The sequence below is a fragment of the Cetorhinus maximus genome, chromosome 7 (assembly GCF_964194155.1).
Source record: "Cetorhinus maximus chromosome 7, sCetMax3.hap1.1, whole genome shotgun sequence".
NCBI classification, from domain to species: Eukaryota; Metazoa; Chordata; class Chondrichthyes; order Lamniformes; family Cetorhinidae; genus Cetorhinus; species Cetorhinus maximus.
The window spans coordinates 42,092,570-42,111,744 of NC_135885.1; the positions used below are offsets into that span (position 1 = coordinate 42,092,570).

At 45.1% G+C, this 19,175-nt stretch overlaps 1 protein-coding gene across 2 annotated transcripts in view; it reads left to right on the plus strand.

Annotated features, from left to right (window-relative positions):
• The window catches only part of lnx2a (ligand of numb-protein X 2a), a 231,927-nt gene that overhangs the window by 188,230 nt on the left and 24,522 nt on the right, over positions 1–19,175 (plus strand). For both annotated transcript variants that reach the window (XR_013577097.1, XM_078545383.1), the window contains exons 5-6: positions 9,558–9,757; positions 16,239–16,607. Coding sequence is in view for 1 of the 2 variants with exons in the window: in XM_078545383.1 (XP_078401509.1) it covers positions 9,558–9,757; positions 16,239–16,607 (569 nt within the window). In the remaining variant the exon portion in view is untranslated. The remainder of the gene's footprint in view (positions 1–9,557; positions 9,758–16,238; positions 16,608–19,175) is intronic.

The following is a 19,175-nucleotide window of genomic DNA, read 5'->3' on the forward strand; positions in this document are numbered from 1 at the left end:
TTCTTATAAAACAATGTATTTGAAAGGGAATGTTGAATGGCTGTGTTTTTTAATTTTAGCTCCTGACTCAGGACTAGGGTTCCCCCATAGTTCACATCTCCTCTGAGGTGCCATGAACCACATTTCCCAACAGAATGGGCCCAGCTCCATTGAAATTGCAGGATGGCGGAGGTATAGAAATGTTCACCCTGTAATAAGAGCTGGCAAGGGTGGAAGTGCTGCATGCAGACTCACTACCCCACTATCTGCACCCTTACCCTGCATGGCAAAATTTGCCAGAACGGGAATAGAGGCAGAAACCCTGGAATCGGGTTCCACCTGCCATTTTTAAAGTCCCCCCAACTCCATGAAAATCCAGGCCATGGTTTACCATATTAGAAAAATAAATGGAAACAAAATGCCTTTTAAAAGTTGGCAAGCAATTGAGAAGTATAACAAGACACTTAGAAAATACCAACGAAATTAGACAAAATCATGTTTTATGAAAGGGAAAATCAGGATTTATGAAAGGGAAATCATGTTTGACAAACCTGGAATTTTTTGAGGACATACTAGCAGAATAGATAAGGGAGAACCAGTGGATGTGGTGATTTTGGATTTTCAAGCCCCACAAAAGAGGCTAGTATGTAAAATTAAAGCACATGGGATTTGGGGTAATATGTTGGCATGGATTGAGAATTGGTTAGCAGCCAGGAAACAAAGTAGGAATAAACGGGTCTTTTTCGGAGTGGCAGGCAGTGACTAGTGGGGTGCTGCAGGGATCAGTGCTTGGGCCCCAGCTATTCACAATATATATCAATGATTTGGATGAGGGAACCAAATATAATATTTCCAAGTTTACTGATGACACAAAACTTGCTGGGAATGTGAACAATGAGGAGGGTGTTAAGAGACTTCAAGGCGATTTAGACAGGTTGAGGGCAAATACATTGCAGATGCAGTATAACGTGGATAAGTGTGAAGTTATCCACTTTGGTAGGAAAAGTAGAATGTCAGAGTATTATTTAAATGGTGATAGATTGGGAAATGTTGACGTACAAAGGGACTTGGGTGTCCTTGTAAACCAGCCACTGAAATCAAGCGTGTGGGTGCAGTGAGCAGTTAAGAAGACAAATGGTGTGTTGGCCTTCATTGCGAGAGGACTTGAGTACAGGAGCAAGGATGTCTTACTGCAGCTCTACAGGGCCTTGGTGAGACCACACCAGGAGTATTGTGTGCAGTTTTGATCTTCTTGCCTAAGAAAGGATATACTTGTCATCGAGGGAGTGCAGCGAATGTTCACCAGACTGATTCCTGGGATGGCAGGGTTGTCATATGAGGAGGGGTTGGGCTGACTAGGCCTGTAGTCACTGGTTTAGAAGAATGAGAGGGGATCTGATTGGAACACATAAAATTCTGACAGGGATGGACAGACTGGATGCAGGGATGATGATTCCTCTGGCTGAGGTGGATCTAGAACAAAGGGTTCACAATCTCATGATACAAAGTAGACCACTTAGGACTGAGATGAGAAAAAACTTCTTCACTCAGAGGGTGGTGAACCTATGGAATTCTCTACTACAGAAGGCTGTGGAGGTCAAGACATTGAATATACTTAAGAAAGAAATAGATATATTTCTGGACTCTAAAGATGTCGAGGGGTATGGGGAGAGCATGGGAGTAAGGCGTTGAGATAGAGGACCAGTCACGGTCATATTGAATGGCGAAGCAGACTCGAAGGGCCGATTGACCTACTCCTTCTACTATTTTCTATATTTCTATGTAATGGGCAAGGAAATGATTCCAAATGTGCAGTTCCATCAGAGTGCCACTATGGGCAGGATGATGTGAATGGCCTCCTTCTCTAAAGTTCTATGAAGATTTGTCAATGTCATGGGCCTGAATTTCGAGTATGGCGGGGACTCACCTCCCGCCATCCAAAGAGTTGGCAGGGGAACACACCCCCGCTGACTCCTGCTGCTCAGCTGCAAATTTATGCTCCAATGAGCATTGATTGGCAACAGGCGGGACTTCCGCCCCTCACTCGGGAGGAAGCCCTGACTTGGAGAGATACTGGCCAATCTGATTGGCATCAGCTCTCCAGTCTCTGCAGTAACAGGGCTGCAGTGGAAAGAGGAGTGACTTCATGAGGAGGCCTGAGACCAAGTCCGGGAACTGGAGGAAAAGGTAAGTGTTGGGTCCCAAGGTGAGAGGGGTTGGGAAGGCCTGGGGGGTGGTGAGGTGGAGCAATAAAAGGGAGAAGCCGGGGCAGGGGGGAGGTGGGAGGGAAGTCTGGAAGTCACCGGGCCTTAAGTGGGGGGATGCCCCAAGTCAGAAGGGAGCTCCTGATGGAGGCGCCACCCCCATCACCTTCCCGCTGAGATCCAAGTTTGTTCATTTGCGGTCTTGGTCCCGCCAGCCTAAAAATTGAGGCTGGTTGGGAAATGGCCCTTAAGTGGCCATTTGTCAGCCACTTAAGGGCCTCAACTGGGGGAAGAGCGGCCTTCTTATCAGAGGTCCTGCCTGCCCCAGTATAAAACCACTGCGAGATTGGGGTAGGTGTGAACCCGGAGGGACTCTCATCTCATCAATTTCATGCTCCCCCCCACCCCCCAACCTAAAAACCCGCTGGCGGGGAGTGTGAAATTTTAGGCAATGGAAATTAACCTTACTGTGATGCATTATGTTGCTCTACATAACAGTTTCATTGGTCAGAATTTTGCCATTGATGGGCGGGCGGGCCTGACCGACTCGGCGGCGGGCGGGCAGCCGATCGCCGCCGCCAAAACGGGCCCTGCCGCCATTTTAAGTGGGCGGGCCAATTAAGGCTCACCTAGTGTGTCGCCTAACGGGAAGCACTACGCGCTTCCTGTGCAGGCAGGAGGGATATTCCCAAACTGCCAGAGTGTGCTCTTATGCGCGTTCGCGTGAAAGAGCACACATCTCCCTGAGGCAAAGTGCTGCCTCAGGGAGATTGCTGAAACTCTGTGAAACTCTAAAAATAGAAAAATTTAAAAATCATTAACATGCCCCATCTCGTGTGACATTTTCACATGAGGGGACATGTTAGTGAAGAACACAAACACTTTATTAAAAGTTTTTAAACCCGATATCAAACCTCATCCCGCCACTGGATGAGGTTTGTAAAAAAAAAAAAATCACCTGACTGCCCGTTGGGCCCGTGCACCGAGCCGAAGTTCGCACGGGCCCCTCAAAATCCTGGTCAATTGGAGAGTTAATGGCCTTAACAAGGCCTTTAATTAATGGCGGGCATGCGTCCCACTACATAGCGCACCCGCCAACTGAAATATCGCGACATCAGCGCACGATATTTTAAGCGCTGGCACGTGGACTCCGCCACCCGCACGCCAGCCAGAAGATTCTGCCCATTGTTATAAAATAGCATATCCACTGACACAACCAGAGTAATGTCATAGGGATCCACTAATATATAAACAGCATTAATGTGCTTTGTCCATGACACTTCCCCAATTACATCTTGGGTGTGATACTATATCTGCAACATATATGCCATACTTACATCTGATTGGCCTCAAACTTTACGCATGGGGGTAAACCAGAAGCACCCCATTGTTGCTACAATCCTCTCAGCCTGGAGGGAGGCCTACTTTCCCTTGACAACTCCCAAAAATCTACCAGCCTTCACTCCAGTTTGGCACACTGGGGAGCTCTTAAGGGGACTCACCTTGGGTAAATTCAGAGCCTGGCATGAGAAAGGAATCCCCAGATTAGACCAGATCCTTCATTCAAGAATGTCATATGCTTGTAGCAGTTGGCTGACAAATTGCACGTTTTCCAGCATATCCTAAAGTAAAGCAATACCAATAAATCCTTGTGTACCTTTTAGCCTTGAGGATAAGTTAACTTTCCTGGAACAAAATTTCTTCACTCTCTTCCCCACAATTTCCATTGCTTCTCTGATACTATGACCTAATACCAAAGTCCAACAAGTTAACTCAATGTATGACTTGTAGTTCTCCTAGTAATGGAAACACAGGCCTCCAAAATGGCGCCAGGACCCCGGATCCAAAAGTCCTTCCCCCATTTCAGACACATCACATTTTCACCGGTATATAACGGGGGGTGGGATGTGACTCCCGTATGGGTGAAACCTGAACCCAGCAGGCAATTTGAACTCAGTGCTGAGTTCAAACAGACCCCATTTTCATTGAAGCGAGGGCCTTATCCCACAGTGTGTGATTTATGATTTTTTTTTAGAGCAGACATGAATGCTCATAAAGGGCGGATAAGATCTGTGGAACTGCGAAGCTGCAAAATTATTCTAATGCCCTGCCTTTAAATTTTGAAAAAAAGCAGCCTGCCTGTGTCACTGAGTTGAAAAAAATTGGTGCATGCAGTTTCATTAGCTGTTTGTCAACATAACCCCAAGGATTTATCATTATAGCATTATTACTGTTTGACTGCTTTTACAACCTTTCATTATCATATTGCTTGGGTTGGGAGGGGGTGGAGTCGCTGTAAATTCAGAGTTAACTGACACCTCCAAGAAGTTGAGGGATTAGCTGTCTTTGATGTGGGGTTATGAATACAAATGTTTATTTTTATATGGGATAAGTACTTGGGATTTAAGTGTATTGCATGTGCTGTTATCAATGTGAGTGTTTTTTTATGTAGTGAGGTCTGTAATAGATAATTAGAACTTTATTTCATCTCAACATGGTTCCTGAGTTTGATGCATGGTGGATACTGGGTGAATTGGCATGGAAGCTATAAGGGCAAAGGAGGGTGGAGGGCATGGTTTGGCATGAGTTAGTAATAAGTTGGCACAGGGGCTATAAGGGGCCATGAGGATGAGTGGAGGGGTGTGGGTTGGCATGGAAGGTATGAGGGGCCATGGAGATGAGTGGAGGGGCATGGGTTTGTATGGATGGGAAATGGTGAGTGAGTGGGTGAGTGGGTGGGTGGGGGGTGAGGGCTAGAGGGCCTAATATTGAACAACATAAGTGGGACAAAGTCCCAGAGAACTAAGGCAGGCCTTTTAACCAGCCTGCCTCTGCATGCAGAAGCCTCTATGTCCACCTCCAAACTGTTCCTGGGGGCTGTTGGGCCCAGCTCCGGCATGTACCCACCCGGCTGGAATGAAGATATCGCCATTCAGGGCACTTTTTTCCAAGACTGGTGCAGCAAGGCAGGAAAAATTCCCGACTCTGTGCACCCACCTCGGAAACGAAAATCCAGGCCATAGTCATTGATACATCCAGTTTTATTGCCGTTGTGCTCCTTATGTAAGTAATATGCAACCAAAATGTACAATGAGTTCTTAAGTTGTGAATACACGTTCTTGAGAATTAATAAAGCAAAAAAAATCCATTCACAAAATAGCAACAAATCACAACTAGGAGATAGGGAATATACAAATCAATACTAGGAAATGAGTAACTACTAAGAACATGTAAAAAGAATCAACATGAGCAATTTGCAAAAGACAGAAGAATGTATCTGATCCCCCTAAATATTTATTTTAAAATTCATTTTGTTCACCCATTAGGTTTCTCTGTTGAGATGACCACTTAATATTGGAAATGTGGTTGATGCAAAATGAAATCATAAAAAACTGATGAAAATGAGTAAATTTGGCAATAAAAGCGCCTTTTCTGCATTTATTTTTTTTCCACAACTGCCAGTCTGGAATTGACCACAATCATACAAACCAATCAACTTGCACAAATATGTTTTTCAGAGCTATGTTAATGGCCAACTTACTGTATTATATAACTCTAACAATTAAATTGAAGAAGTTCTGATGAACCTATATAAAACACTGGTTAGGCTTCAGTTGAAGATTGTGTCCAATTCTTGTCACTACTCTTTAGGAAAGATGTGAGGGCATTAGAGAGGGTGCAGAAAAGGGTTGAGGGATTTCATATACATGGAAAGATTGAACAATCTGGGGTTATTCTTCTTAGAATAGAGAAGGTTGGGAGGAAATTGAGGGGTCTTGACAGAGTTGGTGGAGAGAAACTGTTCCCTTGGCCGAAGGTTTGAAAACGAGAGGACATAATGTTTAAGGTGATTGACAAAAGAAGCAATGGTGATATGAGGAAAAGCTTTTTTATGCAGCGAGTGGTTAGGATTTGGAATGCACTGCCTGAGAACTGTGATGGAGGGAGATTCAATCTTGACTTTCAAAAGAGAATTGGACTATTACCTGAAGAGAAAAAGAAAGCAGGGCTACGAGGAAAGGCCAGGGAATGGGACTAGGTGAGTTGCTATTGCTGACAGCTGGCGTGAATATGACAGTGGAATGGCTGAACCACTCTCCAGCACACTCTCAAGTAGTGCATTCCAGATCCTAACCATTAACTGCATAAAAGTTTTTCCTTATGTCACCATTGCTTCTTTTGTCAATCACCTTAAATTTGTGTCCTTCTATGCTGTAACCATTCTATAATTCTATGGTTCGATGTCATATAGAGAACTCAATATTGCAGAAAGTGGAATATAGAAAGTGCAGGGATGAATTTGTTAAGGAAACCAGGAAAACAAAGAAGGGGCATGAAAAATAGTGGCAAATAAAATTGAGGAAAACCCAAAGATGTTTTAAAAATACATAGGCCAGGATTTTCCTGTCGTCGGGCGGGCTCAGCGGGGGCGAGTGAGAGCAGACGTGAATCAGACCGCCGTCTGCGATCAGACTGTGACCACCATTCATGTTGGCTGGCCACTTAACGGCCTGTGCGGTGGGGGGAGGAGGGCGAGCGCAGAAGTTTACTCATGCATGTGGGTGTGCACAGTTAAAGCTCCCTGAGGCACAGAGCTGCCTCAGGAAGCTGAAGCTTTTTGAACACAAAAAATAAAGAATTTAAAAATGTTAATAATGTGTCCCATCATGTGACTCTGTCACAAGAGCAGGGACAAGTTACAAATTAGTTTGAAAAATTTTTATTCCCTTAAAATCACTTTTAAAATCATCCCGCCTGTGGATGATGATTCGCAAAAATTCCAAAGACTGCTTGGCCTTTTCGCCTGCCTGCCAACCATAAGATTGGACAGGCAGCGAACAATTTCATTTAATTAGAACTTTAATGGCCTTAATAGGCCTGTTGATTGTTGGTGGTCACGCTGCTGACGCCCGCGTGTGCCTCCTGACCGAAATATCGCACAACTGCGCGATGACGTCGGGACGCTCGCCCAACTTCATCCAATGTCATTTTATGCTCATTTGGGTGAGGCACGCGCCTACCCGACGAGCGCAATATTCTGCCCTTAGAGCAAGAGGATAACTAAGGAAAGAGTAGGAGTGATAAGAGGCCAAAAAGGTAACTTGCATGTGGAAGCAGAAGTGGGCATGGGTCTTAATGAATACTTTTGTGTCTCTCATTACAAAAGAGAGGGACACTGCAAACATTGCAGTGTATAGGCAACTAGAGGAAAAACATTTTTATGCAGTGAGTGGTTATAATCTGGAATGCACTGCCTGAGAAGGTGGTAGCAGATTTAACTGAGGCTTTCAAGAGAGTAAGTACACAAAGGAAAAAGAATTACTGGGCTATGGGGAAAGAGCAGAGAATGACAATTGCTGTATTGCACTTCCAGTGAGCTGGCATGTGTTCGATGAGCCGAAAGGCCACCTCCTGTGCTCTGAAATCATAAAATAGTTAATTAATTTGGCTCAGATCATTTTTTATATTACTGAACTTTACTTTTTTCCCTGTGCAACCTGCATTGTCCTTTTCTGTGTTCATTGAATCAAACTATGTTGTGGTCATTATCTCCCAATTGTTCCCCTGCTCTCATCTGTTCTTTGCCCTACTTCTTTCCCAGGATTAAAGCAAACAATGCTTCTTTCCTCTTTGGGCATTTTCAATTGTTGGCTACTTATTTCTTGCATAAAAAATGGCCAGAGGAAAATTCAGTGCATACCATGTGCACCAATTTGACTATCTGAATCAATTTTCAGGTAGCCCTTTAATTGGGCACTCGGCTCTCCTGGCCAAAAGAAAGAAATGTCTCACTCGTTCCCGCTGCCCTTCCCCACCTGCATCTCTGCCACCATGCAATCTACTCCCAACAGGCTTTACTCACTGGCTAACTGCTTGCTAAGGTTTACTGATTTTTCTGCTGCAGGAAACTGCTGAGCTTTAGTGGAGCAGCCATTTGGCACTTGCCGTTCACAAGAAAAACGTTAATGAGACCTGAAGATATTAGCCTGGACTTTGCGATAATAATGATGCAAAGCTGTCAGTGTTTGCTGTCATAACTCCTCTGAAACTGACCATAACTTCTGGAGCCTGCACACATGCAGTTAAATACAGAAATCCAGAAGTCAGTGATTCTTTGCTACCCCACAAGGTGTGCTGTTGAAGTCCCTGCAGCAATCAAGTAGAAATCGCTGAACTGAGGAGAGATGCCCTTTAATGCTATTAGAGTCACTATAAAAGCCGTTGAAACAGTTATGCCTTGTTGAATGTTTAATTGGGTTTTTAATGACATACTAGTTCATAATTACTCCTGGATAACCTTGCTGTACCTGAAATACTTGTATTATATTTGTGGAATGTTAAATATCTCCATTATAATAATAAATGTTTTAAATATTTTTTTTAAAAGTTTGTTACTTTAGTTTCTACTTTAATTCCATGTGCATGTCCCAATAATTTATTTTGCTCTCTAACATTGTAATTAAAAGTGAAAAATTCAATTGTTTTAACTTCCTGGTTTGCTGTCCGTGAGAATACTTCAATTTGATTAGCTACTTATCTTACTTGCTGACATCAACGCAGCTAGATGCCTGGAGGTCCCTTGATTCAAACTGACTGGCCACAGAGGTCACTAGATCATTGTGGGCAGCTTTCTTTGAGGTCAGTGCAAACGCAATCATTTTGATGCTGACCACAAAATCTGGACTGTTATACCCAGAAGTATTAAGTTCCCAGTTCTGTCCAAATTTAAGCCTCATTTCCATTATAGCTACTACATCAAATCACTCCTTAGTTATTAATGCTATTAACTTCTCAATTTTCATTTAAATACTTGTGCTTTCACATACCTACCACTCAATTCTGATACTATTTTTTTTGGTACATTTCCCTTATTTTTTAAACTGGCTTTTCCCTTTTAATTTTTTGATATCCTTTGCCCCTTTTAAAACTGTATTTATATCTCTCACTATCTCATAAGTACTTTCATTTTCTTCCTCTTCTAATGGTATTTTTGTCTTATTTATTTCACCTTAGCTTCTATTCCAATAACTTTATTAATCCTGCTCCCCCTCTAGTCTGAAACAGAATTCTTCATACACACTCTCGCATATTAGTTTAGATTGCCTCCTTTGATAATTTTCATTTAACCTTCCTTCCCTCCCCTTGGAAAAGGATTAGGCTTACATGTACATTTCTGGGTGTCCTGTCTAAGAAGAGGAAGCAAACTGTGGAAAAATACAAACAGCCTACCACCCCAGGAAATGTGCTTTGCTGTGTAACTAAACTAAGAGCGCAAAAGCATTTGTATAAAAATAATTTCTAAATTACTAATTGAAAATTAATTGGAAATTTTTGTTAGTGGTTTAAGTGCACTTGTTTGTTTTTTAATTGCAGCACTACCAAAGCAACCGGGTCTGCCTGAAGGAGAGATTACCAGTATTGAAATCCACAGGGGCAATCCCTTTATGGAACTGGGCCTGAGCATTGTAGGTGGAAATGAAACTCCTCTGATAAATATTGTAATTCAGGAAGTTTACCGGGATGGTATTGTTGCAAAAGATGGAAGGCTGCTTTCTGGTGATCAAATATTGCAGGTAATAAACTGAAAATTGTTTGCATATCTATTTTGTCTTGTTTCAAGATAAACTAGGCTACATAAGATGTGGATAAACTGTACATTCTGGCTGTGTTTTGTAAAGTATACTTTCTTCACCCAAACTCTTCTCACCAATTCCTGGCTAGGTAAGTGAAAATAAATCCTTTTGATGTTTCTTGGAATGCTGGAACTATTGTAAATTTAATGTAATTTCTTTCTCATTATGGTATGCTGCCATTTTGAATATCTGGACTTACCAGGGACCTACTCAATTGGAAATTACTTTGTCAGAAAATTGTTACTTGAAGCAGTAACTCAGATTAGATCCTTTCTGCTATTGAATGACATCAGGAGGTGAGAGACATCTGAATTACTAAACCTCCATATTAGCAAACTACAGGAGTAATCTCATTTGCACACTTATTTACGCATGTCTAAATCTACTTTGTCAAAAAATATTATGGTGTCCATTAATCAATTTCCTTAGAATCTGGTTAAAATATAATTCCATAAGCCTGCGGAAATCTGACCCAAAAATTTTTGTTCAAAAATATTGGCATTATAATGAAAATGTTGACTGGGCTATGAGATCAAATGTGAACTTTTAACATCTAGAACAACCTTGAATCTCTAGTAATGCATTTGATTTTTAAGCATTACAGGACTGATTGTTTATACCTATATCTCTCAAAGGTATGTATACTGTATAATTGTGCATTTGCTGAAGCACTTCTCATTTTCCCATACATAAAACTCCAAAGGTCAGTGTCAAAACAAGGAAACCAAAAGATAAATTTACAACTTCGCATGGCGTAAACCTATTGTTGCAGATTGGCTGCCTATTATAGAAAATACCTGGCTTCCTCAAACAGCTAAAACTGGTGTAGATTTAGGGCGGAATTTTCTGAGACATCTGGCGGCGAGCGTGACAGGTGGCGTGCGTGGAAAATATGGCATGACCTGCTTCACGAAGGCAGGTCGCAATCGTCTGCTCAGCCCGCCAATGGCGGGGAGCTAATTGTAATACATCAGCTTATAATTAAAAGGCCGCCCCAGCAGACTCTTGGACCCCGCCGTATCATCCGTCCACATCGGTGGGGAAGCACGGCAATGTGTTTCACAACAGCACACAGCCGACATACACTTGGCGGCCGTCACTTTGGGGGAACTGAGGTGACTGAGCAGCAGCGTTTTCCACAGCTCGCCCGTTGTTTACAGGCCTTGGGTGCCGGGAGGTGGGGGCAACTGTTGCCTGGCTCCAGAGGTGACTGCTGAGGGTGGGGGGGTGTCCTGGGGCAAGTGCTGCCAGCCTCAGAGACTCATGCAGCAGCTCGCAACTTCACAGACCATCAGGATGCTGAAGATGCGGTGCCAGTACCTGGACCTGGACCAGTACAGTCCGCGGAGGGTATCATACATCATCGTCAGCTGCTGCGCCCTTTACAACCTGGCACTGCAACGGGGAGCGGTGCTGGCTGAGGAGGAGATGGAGGTCTCCTTGGATGAGGAGGGTGCTGATGGGGATGAGGGTGAGGGGGTCCTCAGTGGTGACAATGACGGGGATGAGGCTCTCGCACTGGTTAGGCGAGGCAGGTGCACTCGGGAAGCCCTCGTAGCTGCCAGTTTTATGGAGGATGGTGACAACATGCAGTGAGGTGTCTCCATAGATGCTCACATCGTGATTGTGAACGTTTGACTCCAGTCTGGCTTATGGCAGCGCCAATACCCTCTGAGAATGCTTCTGTCATGGAGATGCAGTCGAGCCCTAATAGCCGCTTAGTCGCAGGAGGATGATGACAATATGCAGTGAGGACATTCCGTAGATCTTCAAATCGCCTCTGTGAATGTCTGACTTCTGTCTGGCCTAGAGAAGCTTGCTTGCGCTCCATGATCAGGGCCACCTCAGAGACGCAGCCATGAAACTTTAGACACATCTGATGCTGTGTCCGCCTTCAGCACCTCAGGCTTCAGGAGCAAGTGCACAGCATCACTGGTCACAGATGCTGGTGTGATGGAGGTCAGCCCCACCTTAAAGGTGCTGAGAGCACACAGAGATAATGAGAGAACTCTGTGCTGCCTGCCCAGTGCATTCTGGCAGCAATGACCAGCACCCCTGAAGTGCAGACATCAGTAATGTTTCCAGGGAATGAGAAGCTGGATCATCACTGTGGCCTGAAGGCTGCACAGAGCACAGGGAAGAGGCCCTGGGCTGAGACACCTGCCTTTTATCTTGTGCATAAAGGTTTCACATCTGAGCAACAAGAACACTGCTCATCAGAACAAGGAGCCACAGGCAGGGAGACATTCTTAGGAGTTTATTGACAATAATGAACAATATGTACAAGTGATCAACACCCATGCCTGGGCTGTGCGACTACTTTTACTTAACTTTCCTAATCCTGCTACCCAGACGTCCACAGCAGAGGTGGAGGCAGCCTTTTGACTGTGATGCCCTGTCTTTGATGACTTTGGCAGGGGCCCTCTGGAGGGTCAAGTCTTGGTGGGCCCTAGCCTGCTTTCGGGGTCCTGCTGTGTGGCAATGGCACCCTCCTTGGCCTGTGAAGCTGGAGCTGCGGAGGTCACAGGAAGCGGGGATCTGGATAAGCTGGTCACTCCCAGAGTCACCTGGGTGGATGGGCCCAGAGTGTGCACCTGCTGATCCTCCTCCCTATGGGTGCCCGAGGGTCCCTGGCCAACTCCGGGAGCTGGAAGGGGTAGCTAGGGTGAGATCCAACTGCCCAGCACCCCTCTCACATGCACACTGTTGGGGGCCAACTATGGCATCAGTGATGGAGTTCAGCCCACGCAGGAGTGATGTCATGGACCAAAGTCTCCATGGCGGACGCCATCCTGCCAGTGTTGACATCGGTGCGTTGCAATGCCAGCGCTATCACCTCAGCCTGAAGACAGATGGACTCCTCCATCGTGCCTTGCAACACGAGGCTTGCAACGGACGCCCCTTCCTGATGTTCCTGAGCTTGCCTTTGCAGCTCCAGCAACTGTGACATGACCGAGTCCAGAGGCTCGACATCTGACTTGGACTCAGCAACATTCTGATCTCCAGCAGTCCTCCGAGTGCCGGGGACCTGGGAAGTCCCTGCTTCCGCCTGCTGTGGATGAGAAAGTGCGATGTGCTCACCAGATTGTGATCCCAAGACTACTCTAAAGCTAGGTCCCACCAAGGTGTGTGTCTCTGCGCTGGTGAAGGGTGTGGGTGAGCGATGTGACGGGACTTCAGGAAGGGTGCCTCCAGATTCCCCTTCAGAGGTTTCTTCGGGGCTAGATTGGAGGTCCTGGGTCATGGACTCTGTCGGCTGTTTGGCTGATGCGGAAGCAAGGGGAGATAATTAGTGCACGGCAGTAGCTTGTGAAAGAGGACACATCACTCACAGCATGGTTGTCTGTTGGATGTTGCATTGTTGGATCCTCACTTGGTAGAGCAGCGCCAACCTCACTGTCAGCACAGGACCAGTCCTGGTCATCGCTGGCCAGCTGGATGGCTCTGTTTTCGAATTCTGTCAGAACTTTGATCTCCAGCATCCCTCCACCTGTCTGCGACCTTTCTCTCCTGTTGTGAGCCAGTTTGCCCTCCATGAATAGAGATGGGGAGAGTGTATCAGGATGCCTGTCAGGCCAGATGATAACTATGCCTGGCCTGTGTAGATGGTGAGCGGTCCCATGGATAGGCTGAGGACAATGCAGGTGTGTGTGAAAAGAGTGAATGGTGATGTCCCTTGCACTGGCAGTGAGTGAGGGGCCTGTGGATGTGTGATGGGTTTGTGAATGTGTGAGTTGGGAGTGATGAAAAGAGTGACTTACCCTGGCGGAGATCATTCATCCTTTTGCTCCACTAGGTGGCTGTCTTCTTCTGAAGGGCGTTTGCGCTGACCACTACAGCCAGCGCCTCCCAAGCCGGGTTGCTGACTTGCTGCCAATCCTGCGGCCAGAGTGGGGGTAGAGCACATCCCAGTGGGCCTCCTCGACATCCAGCAGTCACTCGAGGGACCTGTCGTTGAAGCAGGGGGCTGTAGTCATTTTTTCCTTTGCTGGTTATGTCTCCTGGGCAGCGGTGGTGAGCTGCTGGCTGACGCTTGGGCGGCTGCCTTTTAAAGATGGTGACCGGCATGTTGCAGCAGCAGAGTGATGGCGAGCAGGCGAATGAAAGTCTCTCTGCCATGGAAATGACGTATTTCACGGGAGTGAATAAATATATGAGGCAGGCTCGGGACGATACGGCGTGTAAACCCGCCATTTTCGCTGGCGGGTAGGACTCCTTTTTACCCGCCCGGTACCACACTTAGTGCAATTCTGTGAAAATTCCGCCCTTAGTTTTTTTTTTTCTGTGCTACACAGTGGGTAACTTCGCAGTTTAACACATCTTATTCCATCAGCCATGTTCTTGCCCGTTCACCCAGCCTGCCTGTATACCTGTCTCTTTATGGGGGATGTGGAACATTCCTTGTTCCAGTCCTCCTCCGGCCCCCTCCCACAACTCTTTCTCCGGTACATCGATGATTACTTTGGTGCTGCTTCATACTCTCGTCTGGACCTGGAAAAATTTATTAATTTTGCTTCCAATTTCCACCCCTCCATCATTTTCACATGGTCCATCTCTGACACTTCCCTTCCCTTCCTTGATGTCTCTGTCTCAATTTCTGGTGATAGACTGTCCACCAATATCCATTACAAGCCAACCGACTCCCACAGCTACCTCGACTACAGCTCCTCACACCCTGCTTCCTGTAAGGACTCCATCCCATTCTCTCAGTTCCTTCGCCTCTGTCGCATCTGTTCTGATGACGCCACTTTCAAAAACAGTTCCTCTGACATGTCCTCCTTCTTCCTTAACCAAGGTTTTCCACCCACGGTGGTTGACAGGGCCCTCAACTGTGTCCGGCCCATCTCCCACACATCCGCCCTCACACCTTCCTCTCCCTCCCAGAAACATGATAGGGTCCCCACTGTCCTCACTTATCACCCCACCAGCCTCCGCATTCAAAGGATCATCCTCCGCCATTTCCGCCACTTCCCTTCACCCCACCGGCGGCATTCCATAGGGATCGTTCCCTCCCTGGTCCACTCCTCCATCACCCCCTACATCTTACCCCCTCCCACGGCACCTTCCCATGCAACCGCAGAAGGTGCAACACCTGCCGCTTTACTTCCCCTCTCCTCACCGTCCAAGGGCCCAAACACTCATTTCAAGTGAAGCAGCATTTCACTTGCACTTCCCTCAACTTAGTCTACGGCATTCATTGCTCCCAATGCGGTTTCCTCTACATTGGAGAGACCAAACGCAGACTGGGTGACCGCTTTGCAGAACATCTTCGGTCTGTCCGCAAGCATTACCCAGACCTCCCTGTCACTTGCCATTTCAACACACCACCCTGCTCTCATGCCCACATGTCTGTCCTCGGCTTGCTGCATTGTTCCAGTGAAGCTCAATGCAAACTGGAGGAACAGCACCTCATCTTCCGACTAGGCACTTTACAGCCTTCCGGACTGAATATTGAGTTCAACAATTTTAGATCATGAACTCTCTCCTTCACCCCACCCCCTTTCCAATTTTCCCCCTCCTTTTTGGTTTTTCCAATAATTTATATAGATTTTTCTTTTCCCACCTATTTCCATTATTTTTAAATGTATTTCCATCCATTGTTTTATCTCTACCTGTTAGCCTTTTTTGACTCCTTCACCCCACCCCACCCCCACTAGGGCTATCTGTACCTTGCTTGTCCTGCTTTCTAGCCTTAATTAGCACATTCCATTAGATAATATCACCACCTTCAACACCTCTTTGTCCTTTTGTCTGTGACATCTTTTGGTTATCTCCACCTATCACTGGCCCTCTATCCAGCTTTACTTGTCCCACCCCCCCCCACCCCCCTTAAACCAGCTTATATTTCACCCCTTTTCTATTTTTCCTTAGTTCTGTTGAAGGGTCATGCGGACTCGAAACGTTAACTGTGCCCCTCTCCACAGATGCTGCCAGACCTGCTGAGTTTTTCCAGGTATTTTTGTTTCTGCTTGTATACCTCTTTCCAGCCTCTTAGTATTCTCCCCACTGCTTACTTTCTCACCTAAGAGTTGGGGGATGTAGATTTGCTAACTTTTTGCTGGTTGCTAGCTCAGTTGCCTTGATGGCTAGCATGTGGTTCAGAATAATTCCAACAGTGTGGGTTCAATTCCTGTTCTGTCTGTGGTAGTCTTGGAACCTGCCTCCTCGCTCTGCCCTGGGAATGGAAGGCAGTAGCAAATCACCAATGATTTAAAAACTGTCAAGGAAACAGCTCAGGACAAAGCATCAGCAGACAATGAACCAAGGACCTGCCTTCAAGCAGAGCACATTTGATATGAAATGTCCTTGTATGGTTTCAGTCATGCAATAAATGATATGTTTTGTGCTGATCATTTTATATTTTTTATGCCCTGTTAACATAAAATACAGTGCTGCACTCTTTTTTTAAATTTTATTCCAGGTGAATGGCGTTGATATCAGCAATGTACCTCACAACTATGCTAGATCTGTGTTTTCACAACCCTGCTTTGCTCTACATCTCACTGTTCTAAGGGAGAGACGCTTTGGTGGTCAAACAAATGTCCACCTTGATAGTAGCTGTATACGAGAAGATGGGTTTCATGTGACTTTGCTTAAAAGGGACACTAGTGAACAACTTGGCATTAAATTGGTTCGTAGAACAGATGAAGCAGGTATCTTCATACTGGACCTTCTGGAAGGTGGTTTGGCTGCTCAGGATGGAAGACTGTGCAGCAATGATCGGGTGCTTGCAATAAATGGACATGACCTGAAGCATGGAACACCCGAACTTGCCGCACAAATTATACAGGTACATTTAATGCATCAGTAATGTTGGTATATAGTCAAATATTTGGCTTCAAATTGCATGTTAAGCTCCATCCTATTTGTATTTATTCATACTATAACTACAACAATAAAACTAAGAGTGCAATTTTGTGTAATTGGAAGCTTTACGAAAATATGGTTTAATTTCAAATTGGACAGACAATAATAACATCATGGAGCAAAGTACGATGTAACTATTGTTGAGGTTTTTAATCTTAATTTTTTTCTTTTTAGCTTATTTTGTGCTTATCAAGCTGAGACAGTCAAGTGCTAATGAAAGGAACTCTGAATACCTGGCACTAAGTGTTAGGTGCAAATTTTTGCTCATGTGTCAGGTGCACAGGGTCAGGAAACTTCTCAGCTCCGCAAACTCGACTTGGGGGGAGGGGGGAGCTGCCCTGAACCAGCGGATTTTTGCTGAGGAGGTGCGGGTGCATACTGGAGTCGGGCCTGCTGCCCCTGCAAACAGTGAGAAGACAGCCACAGTACTCTGGTACTTCATTTCAGTTATAATAAAAATGGTAAAACAGAAAACATCCCTCTAGCCATCACCCCCCTCACACCTCTTCACCCCCATACACTTCCCAAGCCCCATCCATGCTAACCAATGCCCCTCTACCCTGCCATGGCTGCTTATAGCCCATATCCCAACTTAGTGCCAACCCATGCCTCCCTGCCCACCATTCTTTGCCCTTGCACCCTCCATGCCAACTAACCCAGTATCTACCATGGGCAGACCTCAGGAGCCGTGTTGAGATTAAATAAAATGAAGTTCTAAGTATCTATTACAGACTTCACTATCTATAAAAGAGACACTTTCATTGATAAAGCCCATTCAATTTACTTAAAACCATTCAAGTTCTTAATCCCTTACAAAAATAAACATCTGTATTCATAACCCCACATCAAAGACAGCTCATTAACAATGTGGAGCTGTCAGTCAAACTGTAAATTTACAGACCCACCACTATGATAGGTTGTAGAAGCAGTCAAGCACTACTAATACTATGCTGAAAAAAGAGACATGCTGTCAAAGCTTTTCTTCTTACACTCATTAGGACAGATTTGCAAGAATACCAAATCTCAATGGGGAATGACAATTTATACTGCATGAGAACAGGGTGCTGATTGGCTGTCAAGTGGAGTCTGATTCATAGGGGTGTTGCCATGGAGAATGCACCAGGGAACAGTTAACTGCCGAGCTTTTGTTTAAATTCAAACCAGGCAGATCAACTCTAATTGATCAAGGTATTGTCATGGGGAATGAACCAGGGAATAGCCGTCCCCCTAGCTTTTGTTTAGTTGACAAAGATAAATTGTGTGGACATGTTCTTTCTGTTGCAAAAGACAGGACCCTATGTGTGAATACATGTAGCTTCTAGCACGTGTAAGTGAGCCACACTGCGAACCCAACTGATGATCTTAAATTGGTTCTCAACGTAATTCTTAGCACAATCAGGATTGTTTAGCAAGTGTTGTCCAATCACAGAATGCCTTCTAATTTTGGACACTTTTTGTTCTGAGTTTTGTAAGCACAGGCTGATTGAATGCAATCAGTACTCTACCTGTTGCAAACAGCCGAAGGAATGTGCTGTTTGACAAGATCCACCAGCCGTTGGGACATATGGCCTACATACCTGGCATCACACAAGAACTGAAATTCAGTTACCACATTACTCATTTGTGGTAGGTAAATGGCAGCACCCTGTTAGTGGAGAATACCACCTGTAGCAGCATGAAATGGCTAGATTCACCTGTTGTTCAAATTTTTGATCACAACAGATGAAATGCTGACCGTGCTCAACCAGACTTGCAAAACTCAGAGCGCAGTATCCAACGTTTGAGGTAATTCCACGATTAGACAACACTTGCAATCAAGATTGTTTAGCGTTAAGAATTGCAGTGACAACCAATTTTAAATCATCGGTGGGGCTCGCAGTATGGCACACTTGCATGTGGTAGGAGTTATATATATTTACAGCAGGGCCATGTCCTTTGAAAACTGAAAAAACACATCTATGCATTGCTCCTTTTTCAACTAAATGAATGCTTTGGGGACAGCCATTCCCTGGTTCATTCCCCATGGCAGTGTCTTGACCAATCAGGCTCAACCTGCCTGGTTTGAATTTAAACAAGAGCTTGGCAGTTAACTGTTCCCTGGTGCATTCTCCATGGCATCACCTCTACCAATCAGAGTCCACTTGCCAACCAATCAACACCCTCTTCTCATGCAGTATAAATTGTTGTTCCCCTTTGAGGTTTGATATTCTTGCGAATCTCTCCTGATGAGTGTAAGATGAAAAGTTTTGACAGCGTGTCTCTTTTTTTTCTCAGTAATATCAAGTTCTGTAGTACCAAGAGACAATTAATGATACCCCTCAGGCTTATGTCAACAAACCGCTTTTGAAATTGTACGCACTGATTTTTTTTCTTTCAACTGAGGCACACTGCAGGCTGTTTTTTTTCTTCAAAATTTAAGGTGCAGGGGATTTAAATAACTTGACAGCCTGACAGTTGCACAGACTTTATATACCCTTTATCCACATTTGCC